The sequence below is a fragment of the Nestor notabilis genome, unplaced genomic scaffold, assembly GCF_000696875.1.
Source record: "Nestor notabilis isolate BGI_N333 unplaced genomic scaffold, ASM69687v1 scaffold21683, whole genome shotgun sequence".
Taxonomy (NCBI): domain Eukaryota; kingdom Metazoa; phylum Chordata; class Aves; order Psittaciformes; family Psittacidae; genus Nestor; species Nestor notabilis.
The window spans coordinates 13,589-37,064 of NW_009923620.1; the positions used below are offsets into that span (position 1 = coordinate 13,589).

At 41.5% G+C, this 23,476-nt stretch overlaps 1 protein-coding gene across 1 annotated transcript in view; it reads right to left on the reverse strand.

Annotated features, from left to right (window-relative positions):
* Window positions 1-6,297: 6,297 nt before the first annotated feature.
* SPIRE1 (spire-type actin nucleation factor 1) overlaps window positions 6,298-23,476 on the reverse strand; it is a gene marked incomplete at its 5' end in the record, with an annotated part of 27,417 nt that continues 10,238 nt past the window's right edge. The window contains 8 exons of the mRNA XM_010012252.1: window positions 6,298-6,683; window positions 7,550-7,686; window positions 7,774-7,801; window positions 8,512-8,582; window positions 10,096-10,233; window positions 16,228-16,370; window positions 17,225-17,315; window positions 22,341-22,504. Coding sequence (XP_010010554.1) covers window positions 6,431-6,683; window positions 7,550-7,686; window positions 7,774-7,801; window positions 8,512-8,582; window positions 10,096-10,233; window positions 16,228-16,370; window positions 17,225-17,315; window positions 22,341-22,504 — 1,025 coding nt within the window. The remainder of the gene's footprint in view (window positions 6,684-7,549; window positions 7,687-7,773; window positions 7,802-8,511; window positions 8,583-10,095; window positions 10,234-16,227; window positions 16,371-17,224; window positions 17,316-22,340; window positions 22,505-23,476) is intronic.

A 23,476-nucleotide genomic window follows, 5' to 3' on the forward strand; every position in this document is an offset into this window, starting at 1 on the left:
TTTCTGTCATAAACTCTCTTCTTACCCCACTTGCACCACTTGCCACTAGTCAGAGCCATGCAGGTTATGGGCTGGCCTTTTAATCACAGCTCCAGATTTGGGTCATGCTTTTGCTATGGATTTGCTCAATGAAGAGGCATTTTTATGAAGCACAAGTCCTGTCCTCTTCATTTTTCCACAGCTGAGGTGACCGAGGTATGCTTCTCGCTTTACTGTAAGGCACTTGCAAGTAAAGCCATCAGTAAGGGCTCCTCATTTGGGGCCGTGCTGGCACAACACTTCCCCTTCTTACTCTTCTATTATTTTGTGTCTAACCTTGTTAAATCCTGCAGCAGCACAGGCTTGGGGCTCTACCTGACCACACAAATGTGGAACGCGTCCTTACCAGCTGTGCCGTATAAGAAACTGTGCTCACTGTCTCTATGGTTGGCTCAAGAAAGTGAGAGCAATGCAGTGTCATTTGAAAGAACTTTTTATTAGTAATGCATAAACAAGAAATGGCATTTCAGTACCACATAACATGAAAAGAAGCAGGAGACAATTCTGTTGCCTTTCTCTATCATAGCTGATGCCCCAGCTGTGCCTGAAGCTGCACTGACAGTACAGGTGCAGTGGCAGCACAGAAGCAGGAGAAGGTCGAAGGGGAAGGGTTTGTGCTTTGGTCCCTATCAGTGTCCAAAAAGTGCATCTGCTGTTTGGGATTTTCTTTTCAACCCTTTATTAAAGGAGGAGCCTGGGGAGGGGGAACCACCTTTAAGAGAAATAAACACAGTTCAAATGCCCTCCTCATTCTGTCTTTGTTTTGCTTTCTGAGTCACAGGGAGTGTAACCACCAGCTCTCTCCACGGCTGGGCCTTGGCCTCTACCTGTCGTGTAAGCTGGGCCACGAGCACGCAGCCTCTCTCCCTGGACACATCAACTTAACTGTTGGTACTTGTTTCATCCCAGCTTTGGAAGCCAACCCCCTGCAGAAGTTGCACCAACTCATGCCCATGTCCTTCAGTTCAGCAGCCCCCTGAAATCCAATTCAACAGGCCCGTACTGCACTGTTTGGCCTGCAGCCTGTCTGCATCGCTGGGTCTGTTCCAGCTATGAACGAGCCTGGCCCCTCAAAACACTATCAATCATCTGCTTTAAAATGGTTTTGGTTTTTTAATCAGCTAGAGAAAGGTCTATTCCAAATGGTTTTCTCTAGACTTGTTCTGCTTTGCAGACTGCAGCAGCTTCTGTCATCATTTCAGGATGCAGAGCCCTGGCTCAGCCCAGCCCAGCCCTGCTGATGCAGAACAGCCGCACCAAGAGCAAACTGGAGTCACTGAATTGCAGTTGAGTGCAAATAAACACACAAAGCCACCGCCACGTACAATTTGCTGCATCTATTTGGTAACTATTCAGCTCCATCTCCAGATGATGCTCTGTGACATCGGTTCAGTGCACATTCCTGTAGTAAAATTCATCTCTTCAGCAGCAGCTCTCAAAATGCTTTAAACAGTTGTGACCACACTGTCACCCATTGTTGCAGATGGGGACCTGGGGCACACACAGCCTCACCACTTGTGCCACGTCAACCAAGCAACACACAGAGCTCTGGGATTTTCCAATGCCAAGCTGAGAAGGCGGGAAGGGCCACAGGCTCCTGCTGCTCTGGGCTGCTGGAGCTTGTGGTGCCGCTCAGTGCCCACGCCTCGTACACAGGAGCTGGCACCAGCAGGAGGGGACTGTGGTGCTGGCTCCGTGGAGCTGCCATGAGGACAGAGCTCGTGACTTTACGCTTGTGTATCAGGAAATGGGTTGTGTGCATTTTGTTCAAGGCCAGTGTGTGGTGGCCTTGCCCATGGCAGGGGGGTTGGAACTAGATGATCTTAAGGTCCTTTCCAACCCTAACTATTCTATGATTCTGTGACATCAGCCTGAGCTAACGCCCCTCTCTCTGGTACTCTCCTACCAGGAACTTCTGGTGAAGAGCAGGTACCCCAAAAAATCTAAAACACAGTAGTAAAAATCAGACAGAAGCAACCAAAGAGATCTTTATAGCTGGAGTCGATATTGATAAACATTCTCAGATTGGCCTTAAGATACATACATACAAAAGAAGAAATAAACCAGAGCAGCTCCAGGTTGTCAACATGGAAATACTGTAAGATTCTACAGTAACATTAACATAATCCATACGCTGTAGCACCAGAGCGTGCAGTCGCAGCACCACTCCCCCATGCCTGTGTGCTGTCACTGTATCACCGGTGAGACTGAGCTCCTAAGAAAGACATTCCTAAAAGATGTACAGAGCTGCTGCGTGAGGTAAAGTGTGAAGGTAGCCAGCAGGAGTCTAAAGTTGGAACTTCTACATTAGTTTTAACCTATAGAGCATGCAGCCAGTAGCTAACTGTGGAAGCTGATGCTGAACTTACCTGGGGAGAAAGGAAAGCTTGAAAGAGAACAACATAATAGTTGTGCTAAAAATGTTCTCTCCATTTCTGGTGGAAAAACTCAATCGAAAACCTCTCCAAAAGACTGCAGCATTTCTCTCCCAGACATGAGGGATGGAGATTTCCCAAAGCCTGTGCTGCATGCAGGATGAGCCTCGGCTACACACCATCCCTGCTGGAAGCAGCAACACACTGGTAACGGACGGAGGCGGTTCAGTGTGATGGGTGGGTGCTATTGGCATCACTGGGGTTACACAAGCGGTTTTATTGCTATTCTAAGAGTGCTTTGACATGTTTCCCTCCCTCCCTGCAGCCCAGCCAGTGCTCTGCAGTTATTCAGTCGTTCTCATTAACAATTCTTTGCCAAAAGACACATCCGAGTGATCTTACAGAACTGTAAAAGCATGAAAAAGCAGAACCTTTAAATCAGCTTCCACATCAGTAATTAACACAGACAAGGGCTATAATGGAAAGGCTTTTTATTTTTGCCAGGTAACACCCCTCCCTGTATAAAGGAAGTAATGAGGAAAGGGATAAACCCAAGAAACCTGCCCAGCGCTACTGTAACTGTGAACGTTTGGAAGCTGGGTGCGAGAGCTGCAGCAGAGCCCTGCTCACTTCCTCCATTGCCAGTGAGCAGCAGAGCTGGTTCTGAATACTGCACCACTGGGTTCACATACCAGAACAACAAGACGGATGCTGCCGGTGGCATTTTTAACTCCTTGGGCCTTCTATGAGATATTCAAACAGACCTTGGGCATATTAATAAAGCCAAGTCAAAATTAGAAGATTTTAAAATTCATGGCAGGGAGCTCACTGTGCTGGTCCCGCATTCTTGTCAGCAGTAATTCACTCTAAAATGCCTATGGAGTGCAAACTGAACGCTTTAACTCTAACAAAGATAACAGCCAACACACATAAATAAGACTCATTTCCTTTTGAAAAACATCATGGGAAAGTAATTCCCACTGCATGATTGATGGAGACTGCCTAAGTATTAATAAATATATTACACATATTTACAAGCTTCTGATTTCATCCTCTGACGCTGACGTGAAGCTCGGAGCATAACTAGGACATGCCAGGCAGCACCGCAGGGTGTGCAGGCGAATGGCTGCAGTGGATTTGGGATGCGAGCACAAGCAGCGAGATGGAAAGCTAAAAATAGCTGGTTCTGCAGCGAGCCCGGCAACCAGCAGAGCCCAGCTCCTTCAGCTGCGCCCGAGCAACCAACCCACTGCTTGCTCTTCTGCGGGATGAAATGCCAGGATAATGTGGAGCAACTGTGCCAGGGAGGAAGGGATGGGAGGGAAGGGGAGAGGCAGCCCTCCACACCATGGTTTCGGGAGCCTGCCATGGCATGTGCCAGCAGCCCAAAGGGTTTTTCCCAGGGAAAAAGGGAGGTTATCCAGGCCCTGCCCCAAGGCAGCTCTGCATGCCCAACATGGAGCAGTCTGTACAACCATCGTGGTGTTGTCCAGTGTTTGTGCCCTGTCCAGGATGGCACAGCCCAGGCTGAGCCAAGGCAAGCAGAGGCTGGATCCCAAGGCTCCGCTGCTTCCCCAGAGCCCCCCTGCACATTGCCAGGGTGGATGGCAGCACAGGGATGCCACGAGGGACACATTTCCCTTTGCACGCTCAGGATTTACTTAGTCCTTGGTCCTGCTTGCTCTGCAGTTGTCTAAATCTCTCTCTCAAAGGGGAAAACAGACGTGCTGGATACCCCGCACCTGAGACGCTTGAGGATGCCAGGGAAGAGGACTATGAGCAGAGGACTGAGCAACTGGAACACGTGGCTGGGGCATTTCCAGGGTAAAATGACCAGAACAACAACAGGAGAGATACAAAGTGAGATTTCCTGCATTTCCTTCTGTCTAGTTTTCCTGATGCGCTGTGCAGCAAACACACGGCCAGGTTTTGGCACAGAAACAAGAAAAAGTGCTGATGTGACTGAGATCAGGCGACCCTTCCAGCAGCTGCAGAGCTATCAAATCCGCCTGTGCTGCTCACCTCCCGCAATCCTACATCCTCATCTCACGCCAGTATTCCAGGTGCTTTAGCATGCAAGACACTTTTCCAGAGGTACCCCAAGGAGGGGGCCCTGACACCTCACCTTACATGGGACAGCTATGGAGGAGAGTCAGCCTTGAGCCCTGCTTTTCCTGTTTGCATTGGCTCAGAACAAAATAAACCCATTCTATTTCCATAAGCCCTGCATAGGCAAAAATTGTCATGTTCTAAGGGGGTGTTTAAAGAAAAATAAGGACGGGCAAGACCCTGGGAAGGTTTAAGGAGACTTTTGCATGTGCTTTTCAAATCAGCTTAGAAGATATGAGTGGCTGCTCCAAAGGCTGCAATGTAACATGCAAATACACTCTGAAGGAGAAGCCTTGGTGCCCTGGGCAGCAGAAGGCGGCCAGCAGTGGGACTGGAGCTCTGAATTCTACACTGGGTAGAATCAAGCAGCCCTGGTACCCCACAGCCCCAGCACCATCCCTCACCAGGGGGAGATTTGGACAGGAGAATCTGTTTTGATTACTACAGCTTTAAAACCACGTTATGGGAAATCCAGTCCCAGCTACTTTGGAGCAGTTCTGAGGTATCTCTCATTAATCCGAAGTATAGAAATGTTAATAAATAGATCTGAAACTTTTCTGCTATGTCATTCTATAATACACTGCTATATTAAATATGCCTCAGGGTATTAAAAAATTTATGAAAAAGTTACAGTAGTTGATTTTCAAGTACGAATAACTTGGCTACGTTACCTTGCTCTGAAATACCAAAATGAGCCGGCCCCAAATTATTGACTAACTCTGGTTACGCCTGAATTTAAAAACAAAAGTATTTTGAGTATAAAAAAAAGTGCAAAAAAGCATGAGATGTCAGTTAACATTGTAACATTGCTGGAACCTCTAAACAAGTAGCCTAGCACTCTTGTGAGTGAGTTAAAAAGGGAAAAGGAATGAAAAAGGATTAAAGAAAAGATTGCTCCCAATCTGAGACAGCACCGTCCCAAATTTCTGCAGAATACGAGTTTTTACAGCCAAGTTATAAACCCCAGGAAAAATGGGGTTGTCAGTGGATATGCTGTCAGCCATAACTATAGCAGTATTTGTGTGCTCCATTATAATACAAATGTACACCTTACCCACCGTTTTCTCTGAGTCACCAACTTTACAGGTATTCAGTTACAACTAGAAGCCTCCCTTATTTCCCATCCTCCCCATAAACTGTACAAATCTGTCTACTACGAAAATTCACTGCTACTAGTAGTCATCATCATACATTCAAGATAGATAGAAAGTAAACTACTAAAACCCGCTCAGGAGACACTTAGAAGTACACTAAGGCTTAAAAAGTACAGCAGCTCAGGGGAACAGCTAACCACACTGGTGAAGAGCTTTGTCACATATGTTGCCCTTGGACACAGCCACCGTGGAGTGCTGTGCTGAACCCTGGTCTCAGAGCAACTGAAACAGTGCAAAGGAAGATGGGTTTAACCACAGTCACTCACACTCCGTGTCTGGTGTGCGATACGACCCTTTGTTGTTTCAACTAGGACACGAGCATTACTAGGGTGGTAATGCCAATATGACTTACTGTTTGCTACTGTGCTAACACTGATGCTTTGTTAGATTTGGTTCTCCATGAAAGGTATGTTTGCAGCTCATCTCCTGGAAAATGATTCAAAGCATGGTTAAAAAAAGACTGAAAGCAAGAAAAGGCTTTCTAGTTTCAACACACACATACAAAAGAGGCAACAATTTCAAACTATCGTTTTTCTTCCAGTGTGAGCAGCTGACCCACTGTGTACCCTCCTACACGGATCTAAACAACGCATTCTGTGTCTCTGGGAACCACTGCACTAGGAAATCCTGTGATCTAATGCAAATTCAAGCTGGTCACGTGAAACGAAGCAATGGAATGATAATCCCATTTCAGTGACCTTGCTCATGGATGATGACCTCATGAAGATAAAAGCAAAGCAAAAGGCACGAGGCTCAGATCTCATTGATAGTCCTTTCAGAGGGGCAGTATTCAGAGGTTCCCGGTGATGCCATGTAGAAGGATTGTGTTTTCCCTTTTAACCTGGCTCTCTTGTTGGCCAGAGATAGGCTGCGCCGGCTTGAATTGATGATTTCTGAAATAAACTTCTTGCAGTCCACACACACCTCCATGGTGCTCCAGTCCTCCATTAACTCTTTGGGAAACTCTTCATGTGACCTGTCTACAGATTTGGACCTTGAGGTCAACCTGAAAGGCAAAAGGGCAGAACCTGTCATGTTAATCTAGCAGCATGGCAGGCGGACCCAAGGGAAACAGCACATCAGAATGGTCTTGATTTGAATCTTCCTTTCTTCTGTCCCAGAAATGACACCAGGAGACCAACCAACCAGCAGCTTCTGCCTGCTTTGGTAAGATTGCAGGGTCACTATCTGGGGCCATGTGTAACATTTACCTTGGCAAAACCGATCTCACTAATAACTATAAATAGAGGATGTGCTTGGCTAATTTGACTCGGCATCACACACTAGTGATTTATGCAGAGGGTTTATACAGTAGGTGCCTTCAAAAAAGAGCATTTATTTTACATTTAATTTCCTGGGATTAGCTTTGGCAACCATTTGTGTAGAAGATACAAAACCAGTAGGTAACTTCATAATATCTAAGGGAAAAAAAAAAACCCTCCAGTGAAAATTAGAATTAAAAAAAACCCAGGAAACAAAAGATAAATCTGTCAAGACATCATTGAATTCCCACTCAGTGAGTGATTCTAGCCTGTGAGATTTGTTTCAGGAGAGCCTATTCACACCAGAAAAAGACATGCTAAGGATATTTTTTAGAGATGCTGCAGAAATACCGTTGTTCCAGACCCACATTATTTTTCAGCTGTAACGTGAAAAAGGCTTAAGACATGCTGTTAGTTCTGCTTTTCTGTGAATCAAAGCAATGAGTGGAAGAAACATGGATTTTCAGGCTTCAGAAAGGTTACTACGAGCATTAGAAACATTGATGACTACAAACCAGGTAGTCAGCATCTTCTTAATGCTTGATAACCCAAAATGAAACACTTTGGAAGCATGTGCGATAGACACATGTGAGCTGGGGTTGTTTCTCACCTGGACATGCTCCGCAGTGAATGGTGGTGACTGGTAGAGGGTTTCTCTGGCCTCATAAAGCTCTCTCCTCTTTGCAAGGTTGAAGGTCCCAGTGAGAAGATGGGGAGAGTAGAATATGGCTTGGATGGCAACCGCATCTTTGAGAACAGCAGAAGGGACATGCAGCATCATTACAAAGATTACAGCCTTTCAGAAGGGATCTAACCATATTTTTACTTACTTACTTTTTTGCAACACTGTGAGCATACAGGCCTGTGTAAGAAAGCAAAAGCATGAGTCACTTCATTGGGAAAAAATCACATTTAGATCAGGAATATGGGATAAATGTTTTCAGGAGTTACAATCCTCATCTTTATTTTTAAAGCTTCTTCAATGTGATAACTTCAATCAGAACGTGAAGCCAAAAGCAAGAAGAAATGCTAAACAAGAACTACAGCTAAATTTAAAAATAAACCAGAGAAAAGCAAAAGCAGAAGCTGTTCTTCCTCTAAAGAAACCTCCTTTGGTGAGACAGCCAGTGATTCCATAGATCTCCACACTTACTGTCTCACTGTTCACATTTTGAATTTGCCTGCAAATGACTCCTTTTCCCTTTCCCCCCACCAATACTCCAAATCTCCCCCAAAGGCAAACGGCCTTGAAATGTTCTCCCCAACAACAGAGATTATAGAACTGTTGGCTGGGGGGTCTGGGTGAATCCTATCTCACTCTCCCATGAGCATAGAAGAACTGAGTGTTCAAATGAGTGTTTCTCTCACTTTTAGCCAAGAGTTTCAGCCCAAGGAATAAATTCTGTCACTTAGGAAGGAACTGGTTTTGCATGGTTTTTTTACCATTGACCGTTATAGAAATAAAACCAATCAACAGCATGCAGTGGAAACATTTGAGGGTTTGTAATGTTTAAATCAGTATTTTTTCCCTCTGAAATGGTATTCATTTATTAACAGATGTTAAATATTTACCTCTTACAGAACTGACAAGTGTAAGACCAGGTAAAGAAGGAAAACCTCCTTGTTCGACAGCAAAAGCAGAGCTGGAAGAAGAACAGAGGAGTCCACAATGTTAGGCAAAGTCCCGCACAGCAATGACTGCAGCTATAGTTGCTATCAGCGAGCCCACAGCTGCAGTACTAAATCCAGTTCTGGGTCCATACTTCTAAGATAATACTGAAAAGAATGGTCCAGAATTGTATCTTCATTTAGAAATACTCCTTTATTATTTTATCTAAATTAAACACTTGCCAGTTAATTATTAGATTATTTTTACTTCTCCCTCACTGATTTCTTTTATCATTATTACACAAAAAAGCAACAGGAAAGTCAGAATAACAGCAGTAAGGAAGGGAACTGCTACAACTGAACAACACAAGAACAACTGGGCATAAGTTCAGCCTAACCCTCCTCACCACCTGGGTCAGGTTCTGGGAAACAAAGTTTTTGCCTGTGATAACATTTGGTGATTTTCTTCCAATTCTACATTCTTGAAAACTAGAGGAGGTGCAGGAACAAGCTATTATAGCAATGTTGCTTGAGGAACAACTGCTTTATATTGGGATAATAAATCCCATCTATTGAGTTTATTCAGAGAAGGCAGGGATCAAGCTTAAGACATTTCTAGGAAGGAAAGGTATTGAACAATGAAAAATTTTGCAGTCAAACAGAAGTTGATAGACTGAGATCCAGAGACTCGTGCGAGGCTAGATGAATTTTGTTAGAAATAAAAGTGAACAATTTAATAGTGGGGTAAAAGAATTAAAGCATCAACTTACTCTGAGATTTGACAAAAGCTCATTACTAAGCTTTATACATCATGACAGCAGCCATGATTAATCTAATGAATGGCATTTTAAGATACTTGTTCCTCTGTCTTAAACATACTAAAACTTTAAATTAAATCTGCATACTAGACAGAAGTAGGCCTGTAGGTAAAATACACTGTGAAGTCAAAATACACTTGCTAGAGGTGTTCAAGAAGCACAATCAAAAGTGGGAGAAAGGGACACTGCTTCTACTGGTAAATATCAATTCCCAATCTGCAGTTTACAGAAAAAAAATGCATTAGTTATGGGTTCTCTAATATCAAATCTCCTTCGAGGGTCATACATTGTCTGACTTTTCTAAAGGCTTTCATTCCTTTTTTGCTTGATAGTAAGGATCCATATGAAAACCTTGTTGTAGTTTCCTACTGATATCTGTAACTCCATTTTCTGGAATAGAAATGCTAAGCAGTACTGCAGATGGCATGGGAGCAGAAATCACTTCAGTCAATGATGTTTAAAAACATACTCACACAGATACGCTCTGAAAATGGTGAATGCTGCTGCACTTTTATAGACAATCTCAAAAATAAGGTGTTTCCATGAAAAGTTTTGACGCTTCTGCACATAATCCAAGGAAGCTGACCCGTGTGTTACACATTTAGGGGGATGTTTGATGGGTATCAATTCTTTCTCTCCAATACAGGGTAAAAACCAAATGTGTAAATAGGAGGCTTGTGCGACCGGCCTCCTTCAATAAGCTTCAGTGCCCCCACAGACTCAGCCCTACCTTTCCTTTCTTGAGAGCAGTGTAGACATCTTTATATTGCTGGTACTTTTCCAGCTCTGCCTTCACCAGCACCTGACGGATGTGCATGACCTCCTCCACTGTCAGAGACAGACATTCCACCGGATAACAGAACTCCTCCTGGAAGCCAAAAAACCTGTATTATTTCAAAGTCAAATGGCTTCTTCCAGACTTCAACCTATACAACCAGCCACCTGGTTAGTAAGTCCAGAGAACAGAAGGTTTCTCCCTTCAAAACGGAATAGCACCAGCTCATTCATGGGCATCACATGAATTCCAAACCATCAGAGACTGCATAAGCATGATCTAAATGGTCTGATGTTCAGCCTTTACAAGAATGACAGTTTTCTTCATCTTTCCTACTCAAACCACTTGACCCCTCTTTCTGTTTGTCTTATATTATGATTTGTATCAAACCAATCAACATTCAGGTTTCCAATTTGAAAGGGAAAAGGTAATTTGGCAAATGGCATTACTTTTAAGAATACTGTTTGAAAACACGCGATTTCTCTGAGACTTTGTGATGCCCAGAGTGGCCAAGGAAAGTTGTTAGTAGCCCACTCTAACAGAAATGTTTATTCAGTGGTACCATGTCTTGGTGCTCACATGATCAGAATCCTACCAAGACTACAAAAGGTTACCTCAGTTCAGGAACAGAAATTCTCCTTTCTGCCCCAGGAAACTAACAGCAGCAATTTAAGCTTTATAGAATAATCTTCAAATATAAAGCAGGAGAACGGGTTACCCAATGTTGCATTATTAATGGCAGAGACTCAAATAGAGACTGACAACTTTCCATTTACAAAATTTTGCATCTGTTCTGTATTACAGCATTTAGAAGAATACTGTGCAGAGAACTCCTGCATTTGGTACCAGAGAATAAAAAGCACCAACCCAATTTGTAATCCAGCCCTGTAGTTGATTATACGTTTCCAACAGAAAGACAGAAACCTCTGTGGGAACTCCCATCACTTTATGCTTGGTGAACCTTTTCAGTCAGCCCAGAGGGGCTACTGTGTGGTAATGACAATGACATGTAATGCTCTCTGAATAAAAGAAGGAAATTTCTCCTGCAAATACAAAGATGTGGCTGACAGTTTGGAGATCTCGTTTACAAATTGAACTGATGAATTGGATTAGCAGTGAAATGCTCCATTTCCATGTTCTCAGAGGTCTGTTTTGTCTTTCCATTAGATTAAAAAGAAAATCTTTCTACGTTGCAGACCTGGCAAACATTAGCATTTAGGAACCACCACATTTTTAAAAACTGTTGTCTTACCTATCTAGAAAGGGAACACAAAGAAACTTCACTCTGTTTAAAGTACCCCACAAAAGACTAGAATTGAGTTAACTTTGTTAGACTTGCCAGCTAAACCTTTGGGGTATATAATCACTAGTTTTCTGGAAAGAACAATCTACATCAAAACCAACTGCAGTTTGCTCCGAGGTGTAAAACTGCACAGCCAAACCAAAATAACTTCTGTTCCTTATGAGCAAATTCACAGCTAACCAGCAGCTCTCAGCGTTTCATTCTGGGTTCTCCCCATAGCAACTGCCTCACTATGGAGAAGGCTGGGGAGAGATGGGAGAGGAAGTGGGTGGGAAAGCGAGATGCATACAATGCCAGCAACCCCCCTCGAGTCTGCATTGTGGGAGACCGGCAGAAACTGTCTGAGGCAAATGAGGCTGACTGAATACTTGTAATCAATCAGAGCCTTAAGGCCTTTAGAAAGACATTTCTTACTTGAAGCTCTTCCTTCCCCCTCATGAACAGCCATTCCTTTAATTTACAGAACGATGATGTCAGGGAATATTGCTCCTTTGAAGAAAGTCTGCGGATCTGCTACAGGTGTAGAGCAGGGACTAGGGGAGTAGTGTGGATCACTTGTACCAATCGAAAATGATTATCACTAAAGCAAATAGGTATAGCCAGCAGGCGACAGGGGAAACAGAAAACGTTCACATGTTTAAATGCTAATGTTTTAATTCCAGAGCTTACACAAGGACAACAAAATGTTAATGCAACATTAAATGAAAGATAAATATTATGCCGATTTCAGAAAACCACTTGACTTCCCTTCCTACCCCCTCCCCTTTTTGGTATAGAAATAAGTAACAAGAAAATCTTTTGTTTCTACACTACCTCTAAGGCATTGAAATTAATTAAAATTACTCTAAGCACTGGCTAAACTTCATTAGGCAATGATGCTTTGGAGTTATTGCTCAAACTTCCAACAATAATCTGCACCCAAATGAGGCAGCTCCAAGTGAGAGAACTCCAGCTCTCTGCAACACTCACATACAACAGAACATACTAAAGACAAAATGTGGTTTAAATGGTCTTGATTTTCTGGAATTATAATAAATACTAATTATAATATTAAAGAGATGTCAGCATTCTTATTTTTAAAGGGGGAAAAAAATCTTACTTAAAAATACTATTTGGAACTTGCAGTTTCCATGATCCTTGTGAGAACTGGCTTAACACTTTGACTGTGCAGTCATGTTCTATACACCACAACAGCTTAAGGTGCATACATGTATTTTTTTTTTCTCAGGAAAAGCAGGTAGTAAGAATTACATATCCATAATGTGAAATAAATTACTTTGTAGGTCATCTTCAGCATACACACACCTAATAGGTCCTTATGACTTACACATTTTTACACTAATATATTCCTTGTAAAACTTCTTATTAAAGGGTGTCACTAGGCATTCAAATGACCTGCACTAGTAAACTGCAATATGACCAAGTGTCAGATTGGCCTCTAAATTCTTCAATTCCCAGTTAGTCAAGCACTAACTCGATGCTTTTGCAGACTACATGTTTTTAAGAAGTCAGCTGGATATCTCAACTATAAACTCTTCTGCAGTGGTTTCACACTATCACTTACTGGTTGGGACAAGAAAAAGAAGGAAAAAATGACATTATTCATGTTCAGTTCTACATAGGAGTAAATAAATTAATGTTTCTTTTCAGTGGGTTTGCCTTCCCTGGTACATAGCTATTAGTTATCCTGCAAGTTCTGGTACGTAAGCAAGCTGAGGACCAAAACAATACGTAGCTTTTCAAGTAAAACAGATTGCAAATGCCCTTCCATTCTACATAGCGTATCTTGGTAGAAACATAAAGCTTATCCTTTACAACATAGTCCAAGAATTACAATAGTTTTGCTGGACTTTTGATTCAGGATCTTCATACGCTGTAAGATTTAAGGTCTGTCCCATTGATAATCTTGTGATGTTGCATTTTTAGTTTGCTGTCCTTTCAGAACTGATTTCTTTTCCCAGTGAGGTGATTGAAGACACACAAATATTCTACACACATTGAAATCAACATCAATCAGGTGCAACGTCCCAACCTAAGCTTTAATTCTTGCCACAGTTTAGGAAGTGCTCCCCTAGGAGGGAACATGCTGGTGAAGGTGATTTCCAAAGCCAGCAAAAAGAGGCAAACCTTTGCGGGTTTCCACCTGCTGGCAAAAGCTCTCTCACAGAGATAGTACATAGCCCCTGCCACCCCACACATGGCTGCTTCAATGGGATGAGAGCTGAGCAGAGAAGCTGTTTGCATAGTTGAAAAAAGTGGTCTGAAAGCCGTCCTTGGAAATAAACTGGTTATCCTAGGAACCTGAACAATAGATATGAAGCAGAGAAGCAAATGCTGTGTATAAATGAAACTATTAGCTTTGGTCCTCTGGGTCTTGAAAAAAAAATAATGGTGATAATAATTATAATAATTAAAAAAGCAAACAGACTACAAAGGCATCCATATGTACGTCTCAGGACACTGGCTTCATCTCACTGATTAAGTACCAGGTCAGCTCACTATGGCAAGCACGCCACCAAACCTAAACCCCCCCAAATCACTGAGCTGCCTTGCCTTTCCATGTAGCACTGCCTGGGTGACATATCAAAAGGACTGTTTGGCATTTTTCCAAGTTTATTTCCCCTCCCCACCTACTTAGGTCTGACTCCCTGTGTCTGATGAGATGCCAGTTCACAAAGCCATCGTTAGTATGCAAGACAGACCAGTTTCCTGCTAATCCTGCTAAGAGACTGTAGCAAACTCCTGCCTGTTTTCACTGGCATTGAGGGCTATTCATTGACAAGGCCTCTTTCACCTTGGAGAGAAACGCAGTCACAGGAGCAGGTGATAAGAAATGAAACTCCATCAATCCTGGAGGAAGGGATGAAGAAGTGTGAAGTCAAATAAAAAGTAAATAATAATTCTGCACTTATTGAGAAGCGTTCACTCCGGGAATGGCAACATTATATATGCAGCATCTGGCGCAGCCACTGAAAGAAGCTCGCATCCCTCTGGGGAAGGAAAGACTTGCAGTAAGTCAAAGCGTGGAACTGGGCCTGTGCCAGCATATCAGAAATCATCTACCAAAACTAAAAACAAAAGTACTGTGGGAGTTGTCTGTCATACCCTAGAGGGCACTATTGCCAAGTTAAAGACTTGGCTCTTTAGGCATCAAATAAAATAGGTTATTAACAAAACATCATTTCATTACTGGTTTTTCCTTCTTTCTCACTTCATAGCAAAAACCAAGCTAGGTGACAGTTCTCTCAAGATTAAAAAAACCCCATTCACACACAAAAAAACCCAATCAAACAAAAGAAACCACAAAAATACCCCAAGCATAAAAGAAACTAGAAAAACCTTTCCTGTCTGTGTCTGTTCCCACATTAGCCTGACTTAATTAATGCTTTTTCTCCCTTTTCCTCTAGTATTTTTAAGGGCGGTGTGTGTGTGTAGAATAACTGAGTTAGTTTTTTTGCAATGATTTTATTTTGCATATATTTTTCTAAGCATAAGTCAGTGAACAAACAAAGAGGGAACATATAATGCTTTCTACCCTCCTCCCTTTAAACAATATCTCTGTGAACGATTCTGGGCCTATCGGAAAATAAAGCTTGTTCTTCCACTGAGTGCAGCAGGCGATCCATTTTATGTGATAGTGTCTTCAAACACATGCTGAAGGAACCCTCCAGCTTGGTTCTGGTGCAGTATGTTCTGCTCCAAGTTCACTCTGACAGAGGTCTACTCGTGTTGTGCGTTTATCAACATGGTACTACCAGACCTTCAACTGGAATCAAAAACTACATTCTACTTGGAAAGATATAATAGACAAAATCCAGCAGACCCTCTGAAAAGGAGGAAGCATGTTGTGGGAATATCTGGAGATTATTTTCTTGTTACTGTTCACTTGATCATCTAATAGGTTTGGATCCCAAACAACATTTCTCGGGCCAACAAAAACACTCTTCAAAGGCCATTAATATCACTGTGCTACAAGATGGGACAAGTGAATATTCCCTTCCTTTCGAAACTAGTATGTGTTTATCGATTTCTCTATTCACTAGCACCTCATGGGGCATACTTTAAACCCTGCTGATAGGAAAATAGATGAGGAACACATCCTGCATGACATTACAAAGCACTAATCAGTATGTCAGCATAAACGAACCAGGATTTCATACCCTTTGCTGTTTATACCCTGTTGGAAAACAGCTCTCAATTAAGGCTAATTGATCAAATGTACTGTACTTTCTTTTCAAGCAGTAATAAAGGTTTTTGCCTCAGTAACTTCAACAAAGCAACATAGACAAACCTTGATTTCGATTACTGAAAGAGCTTTCATATGTATAAACATTACCATACAAGATCTTAAGGTGGGAAGGAAAAACACCATTCCATTCATTCAGCCATTAACTGAAATAATTCCAACAACTAAAAAAACCCCACCCAAATCCCAAAATAGATCCACTGCTTTGGAATTGTCTCTATTCAAATGGAAAATCAGTAAGGTGAAGTTCATCTGTTTGGGCAATGATCTGAAATAAAATCAAGACACGTGGCTTTACCCAGAGTCCTAATCAGAGTGCAAATGTTTTCTGAGGCACCTGTACCTGGGACTGTGGATAAATACGCTAGCAAGACAAAGTTCAAATCTTGATTTCAAAACGTCTTTAGTAGCCAAGGGCTGTTTCTGAATTGAGAAGTTTTCTTTGAGACAAGTTCTAATCACACTGAAGCCAAGTTTTAATTTTCATTATACTCCTAGCATGCCTCTTTTTCTCTTTCCTACCACCCACTCCACTTACAAGTGATCTGGAGCTCTGTTTTGAAGGTGGTAGGAACTGTCTCACATTGGTTGGCGTTTCCTTTTCAATGGAGTGCCGTCTCTGAGGTGGCTGCCGTCTCTCAGGCTGTGGCGTAGATGATATGGGCAAGAACTTTGGAGGCACTGAAGATTCAACCAGTATTAAAAAATTAGTTCTTGTAAGTCAGACTGTTAGATAACATTGCTTAGTACTAAAACCAGCCACTGATTTGCTAGAATTCCCACATCCATACTCAGAGCATCAAGACAGGTACCACATTCATCACATTTTCCAGATTAAGAAAATAGGAATACCCATAAAAGTAGCAAATATAGGCTAATTTCTACACTAAGCTGTCCAGTCAGCATTGTATATAAGTTTGGTGTTTCAGGGTGTTGGCTTATTCTAATTATTTCACCTCTGTACAAAGAAAGTACATGCACAGATTACATGTTTCATTACAAAACCTTTCCAGTGAAACTGAAAGACTTTGAAAGAAATGAAAAATAATGTTACACAGGAAAGTCTACAATAACTGTGCCAGAAACAAAAAGGAACAGATACTTCTCTCTTCCCAGTAAGTACTTAAGAAAAATAGAGTCTTTCAAACAAGTACATTCACTGCCATGGTGACAGAGATGCAGGAAACATTTAAATTGGTCTTGCGTTAGAATGTGGTTTTGCAGCAACAAATTCTTCCATGAGAAGAGCATAGCTCGACTACCCACCATTCACTTCTGAATTCCTCTACAGTCCATCAACTTCAGGTATGAAACTTTCTGTTTCACAAAAATATCTACATATAGAGGAGGCTAATGCCTTCCAATCATTAATCACAGGTGACCTATTCACCAGGTTATAGGGTTCAGCTTTAGAGATTTATTCCATTAACAACACTCAGCATCAGCTTTCTATGAAAGTTTCAGCCAAAATTCATAGAATAGATAACAACACAAGTGTGTAAAAGCAGCCACTGGGCTCTCTCATCAAAACTCACTCTTTCTGCTGCTGGTACCTTCTTGAGAGGGGTCTTCCACTTGTGAGGGGGAGATGCTGCTGCTACTTGCCGATTTGTGCACTGATTCCTCCTGTGTGTCAAGAGAAAAAGAAACAGAATTCCTCAGGGATTTTTTTTTTCTTCTCTTTTTGCTTCTTAGCACACAGAAGTCACAAGCTGTTAAAAGTATTTTGCACCATTCAAACACTCAAAGCCCTAGAAGTCCTGAGAAAAACGCATCACTCTACAAATTACTGAGTAAATGGAATTGTCAATGCTCAGCTTTTTTAGAAACTGGAATAATGGTTGGAATTCAGTGTATTTAAACTATCACATGAAAGAACAAGATCAGAAGAAAAGTGCATGAATTCAGAAGAGAGGTACATGAATCCATTGTAACCTGCTAATTTTCCTCAGCGTATTCAAGGACTTCTAAGGATTTCCAGCTACGGCAGATATATTTAACTCAACTTCATTTCTCATACTAGCAAGGAATCAGCACTTAGATTTCTCTGGTAACCAAAGGAATGAGAACCACTTACAAAAGTGACTTAGGTAAAGAGAAATTAATCTGATTCCCACTGCACTGTTCTCTAATCCTTAATCCTGGTGCATTTCTCCTTTCTTCTGTATTTAAAAGAAATCTCATTCATTATGTAAGTATGTTTCATCACAACAGCCAAGAGCAATTCCTGCAAGATGAATGAAAGTGAAACAAGCTTTGACTAACACCTTTCAGCTATCTACAGCATTATGCCACCCAAATTAAATCCTTTGCTTTCACCTAAAAGCTGTCTTCAGCCATCAGATACCAGCAAGATATGGATCATCACAGGAGCCTCCCAAAGGAACTGAGTTGAAGGACTGAGTGTGAATGCTCTTTAGCTCTCATGTGAAAGCTTTTAACCAAGGAGACTTACATCATTTAAGTTGTCAAGCTTTACAGATCAAACAAGTGACCTGCTCTAAAATCCAGCAAGTGTCAAAGCTTCTCTCTCACACATTTCCTTAGTTACGTGAATTGCAAGCAGGAAAACCTCCACTGGCTGAAAGACTGTCTTCTTTGGTAACAGCAAGTTGGAAGGGAAAAGCTGTCAGAATCGCCTCAAAGAACACCATGCATCCCAGGACAGAGGCCTCTACAAATTCCCATCAGGTGATCTGTACTTTATGCTTAGTCCAAGGGTACACATTGTATGTGAGGACACTGATATATACTGTTCCCACATATATGCCACAACACGCTATTCTGCAAAGAGACTCAAACCAGCTCAGATCCCAAACCTATATATTCACTTTAACATACCAAGTATGACCCCGCAAAAGGGTTGTGATGGGAAGCTTGTAGGGAAGTTTAAGCAGCACATTCAGCTATGTGAGCTGTTTCACTTCCAGAAACCAGTGTAGTTTAACTACACAGCTAGCTCAGATAGCTTTGCATATCACTGCTTCATGCTACATGGTTGCTTTAAAAGACCACTGGAGAACCTGCAAGACAATTGGACGCACTGTTCTTTAGAAGGGGTGCAACAGTGTTCACAACTCTAGAGTTAAACGTTCAAATTTTGTGAAAGAGAATAACCCCTGAACAAAGGGAACTATGAAACTTTTCACTTGGTAGAAGTCAAATTCTTCAGAGGGAAAGATTACTTTACTAGAAGCTAACAAGCTAAGATGAAGAACTAAGCAAGCTGTCAATTATTAAAAAAACATAACCATGCTGCCGTGCTGCTCATTTTTATGAATGAAGAGCAACCAGGGCTTCAGAGAAGGCTTTTTGAGAAGCAGGCAGGGAACAGCTGTCTCTGGAGCACAATCCAAGCACTCCTTGCTCTAGAGAAGTCTCTTGTTCTGTAGGACCTTACTTAGTCCTGACCAAAAATTTTAAGTGCTTCCAGTTGTCAGCATCTTATGCTGTAGAGTTTTACAAAAGACTGAATCGTGGTTCAAGCAACAGTCTATGCACTGAGTTTATTTACGCACTTTTCAGGGGGTTTTTGCTCTCCTTTTCCTTCCGTATTTCCTCTGTCTGAAACACTGGCACATAGAGAAGAGAGACAAAACACGGTGCACAACTGAAAATATCAAAAGCCTATAAATATTTTAACGTAGAACTGTAGAACAGGGATTACAGAAACATTTCACATGCCCATCTGATTTTGCTAGTTGCCACCTTTCAGTGGAAAGAAATAGCTACTGACCATTTTCATTCCACTGCTTAACTTGGGAGGGAGATCATGTCTCAGTCACATATTGCAAAAGTAGGTATCACCCAGATGTCTCCATCTTGCTCCCATTTTTGTGAAAGATGTATAGTTACTTCATTAGTAGTGGATGAACACTGGCTATTCCACTGGCCTAGAAGTCTCAAAAAAACCCCAAAACCCAACCCAAAAAACCCAGAATGAAAAAAATGGGCAAAAATAGAGAATAAAGAGCTTCTCTATGGTGAAGACCTACAAGATTCCAGGAGCCACATTTGTTCTAAAGAATGAGAAGGAATGAAGTGTCAAAGCCAATGGCTAAGTACAATAAATATTAAGTATAAACAACCAACCCAGGGAAAACGGAAACCAGGAGTATGTTAAATTTGACGTATCATCCTACTTAGACAACAGGTATTCCTGGTTTATCATTTCAAATTACTTCTTCTGTGCACAAACACAGGTACTGAAAATGCTCTTACTGCCATATGATTTCTCAAACATTCAAGGCTTTTTTGAGAATGAAATCTTGTGTAGGTTGTACTGATGAACCATTGTACGAATTTCTTCAATTGTCAATAATGTCAATACAGTAACTTGACTATTTTGGTAGAATATTTGTCATTTTACATTTGAGGTTGGATCAACCCAACGTCTGGGACTGTGCACTTCTCTATAGAGGACTAAACGATTAGAATTTTACATGTACTGAGAAAGTCGCAGCTTTAAAGGCATCATCTTAAAACACCTGAATATGTTACTGACGTGATTTTTGTCTGGATATCTGTAGCTTTATTAGGAGGATACCATTTTCATATCTGCATCAAAAATCACGATTAGATTGTTGCTTCACTTAGCCACACAAAGAAAAACGGCACTTCTTTCTCCCTCTCCGAAACTGTGATTCTAGTGGTAATGCAGAAAAAAGCAAGGTCAAAAAGTAGGAATGGTTTGTACAATATTGATCCTTGCCAGCAAATGGACATAGGGTTATATCAGACCTTCCCCTTCACTGCTGGTTGACAACAAAACGTTGGGGCATAATCTGCATCACAGCTGAGAGAAGAACAAAAGGGATGAAGGGGGAAGAAAACAGGTATGCATCATAGCTCATTTGGAGGTCTGCAGCTAAGCAGCGCAGGTATTCACAGCCTGTAATTTAGGGCATAACATAGTCATAGTTCAACTCCCAGTGAGTAAGTCTAAATAGGTTAAGCCAAATTCAAATTGCAGGCAAAGAGGTGGCAGAGTCATTTATAGGCAATCAGGACAACACATATGCTTTTCTGTGTGTTACATACAAAATGAAAGTCAGGAATAGAAGAAATTCTGACAGAGAGATCTTCACTTTCTTCAATCATTTTGTGTCCCACCCCCTTCTTCAGCTTGGAAAATTTCACCCAAACACCCTTCAGTTTTTTTATTTTCACTTCTTAAGCTCTGTTCCTGAGCCCCAACCAGTATTCTGCTGAGCACCTTAATCATCTTAATTGCTTCACCAGCTAATTCTGTTGACTCAAACCAGTTCAGCATCTATTCTCTGTGACAGCTCGATGCGGCCAATTTATTTTCAATGTACCTTTTGCTGTATGTTCCAGAGCTTATTCTATATGACTTTGCTTGCCTACACAGTATTCCCCAATCAATAGTCACAGTCAGACATGTTATTTTTCCCTCGGTCAAGAATCACTTCACGTTTCCCTTTACAGAACTTTATTTTACTGGCTTCTGCTCATTTTTCCGTGTGAAATATCATGCTGCATTAGCTTCAGGATGCACAGAGCTGGGAAGCTGTGCATTCAAGATTCAGTTCTCATTGACAGGTCTTAATATTCCTGCCTCTTGCCCAGCTTCATTCACATTAACAAAACCTCATATAGCCTCTATTGTCATTTTAAAGACTGCTGAGAGATTTCAGAATGGAAGTCTCTTCTGCTTTCAGAATAGATGCACCAAATTATGCACCCACACAAGACACCCACAGGATAACCCCTGAATACAAAGATAGCCAACCTTTCGCAGATCAAGAAAGTATGCAAAGAGACAAATTTCTCCCCACATATATTCTTCCCCAGCCTCCTATGTTTCAGCTTAGAGGCCTTTGTAAGCACCCTGTCAGGAAATCCCTCCTTTCCCACTTAACTGGAGAGAAAGGGAGTCAGGGAAGACTGCCTCCGCCAGGCTAACATCAGCCTCCATGAATAAACCCTGCCTGCATGTGCTTTCCAGACAGCTTAACTTTCAGAAAGGTACAAGCTCAATTAATACTACTGCTGGTCCAGTAGATAAAGCTCATTCTTGAGGATCATATATTGCAGTTTTTAAGCTAGAGGGCTTTTGAAAGCTTTTCTCCTTCTTACGCATTTTAAAAATCTTCATTTGAGAGAGGATAGAGTCAAAGTTGTTCCTCCACCTAAGTGGTATGCGCATGCCCCTATGTGTGAAACATTTACTCAGTGTTACTTCACAAGCCTTTATACCAAACTAACACACTGACATTTGCACCAAACTGCAACCCCTCTGGCACGGCTGATGCTCTTTATTTAACATCAGGTACAGTGAGGCTGGCCTCACATCTGAGTCCTTTAGTGACAGCTCCTGCCAGAAGGGTACAACACATTTCCCTGCATTCCCAAAGGCATAATTGCTATGTATACACTGTGGACAGATACTTATATTAGAAAAATAAGTAAATTCTGGGTTTAAGGACAAAATTAGCATTCAATCTTTTAAAAGAATATTCCCATTTCCGAGGTCTGATAACATTTTTTTTAAGTTCTGTGGGCCAACAAAGCAGCCACGGAAAATTCAGATGATAATTTGCAAACTCACTTCTCAGCTGATCTGTTCAGTGAATTAAGGAGTAAGACTCAATTCTGACAAATTGAGAAGAATCTTGATTTTTTTTTTACCTCTGAATCTGAGCTGTCAAGTTCAGCCAACGTGGGAGCCTTAAGGAGTCTCTTGCGTTGCGCTGTCGCTTGTGTGGCCCCATTCTGCTTTCCTTGCGGTTCCAGGCCACCGTTCACTACAGAGGCATCCATCAATTTTCTTCCAGCCTCTGGCGTAGATACATCTAGAAAAAGAAACAGAACAATTGGTGTTTGGACCCGATTTTTATTTTACCTTCCCAAATCTCATTGTCAAGGCAATACACACAAAGGAAAAAAGAATTATTGCAATAGTTATATACGTGCAATCATTTTACTTTAGCAATACATTGCTTGGAGAACTACAAGCAATGGCTTGTGGTACAGAAGCAATATGAAAGAATGAAAGCAGTGGAAAAAGCAGCAGTGCACAATACTAAAAACTCACACCAACACCAATGCATTTTAAAAAATAATCGTGTGTTAAGCCTGGAAATATTCTTCCTTCAACCTATAGTTTGTAATCAACTATATAACAAGTATTAGAAGATATGTATGTGGATAAGTGAGTTTCCAGTGTATCTGAAGACAACGCTATACAGAAATTAGGAGGTTTAGCATGGAGTAAACCTAGTTTTTCCTGTGAGGACAGAATTACACTTTATTCTGCAGTATACAGAGGGGAATGAAAACGAGCTAAATAACTAGTGTTCATCAAAATATGCACAATCCTTAGGCTTGGTGGTCATTTGTATTAAAAATATGTCTGTGATGTCAGACATCATGTAACAGCAGAAACATGAGGCTCCAGCTCTATTTTCATCTACGTGAGTTTTACAAGGATGTAACCCCACTGAGTAAATTACTCAGGATTTCCACCAGTGTGCAATGAAGATGCATCTTGGATAACGTAAACACTGAGTCTGCTGTGCTTTGCCTAGCTTAGCTTAGACATTAAGATAATGACCTAAGCTTTGATATATTAGGAGATCTTAGAGTTTGGTCTGATAAATCAGTTTTATCCCTGTAAAGTACAAAGTACAGTATTCCAATCTGAAGAAAATTATGTTGGAGGGAGAAGGAAGAGAAGCTTTTAATGTCCCATTTGCATGTATGCCTAAGCATCTAGTCTTTCTACAGATGTGTTTTTCTACCCATGTAATTATAGGACTCTTTCC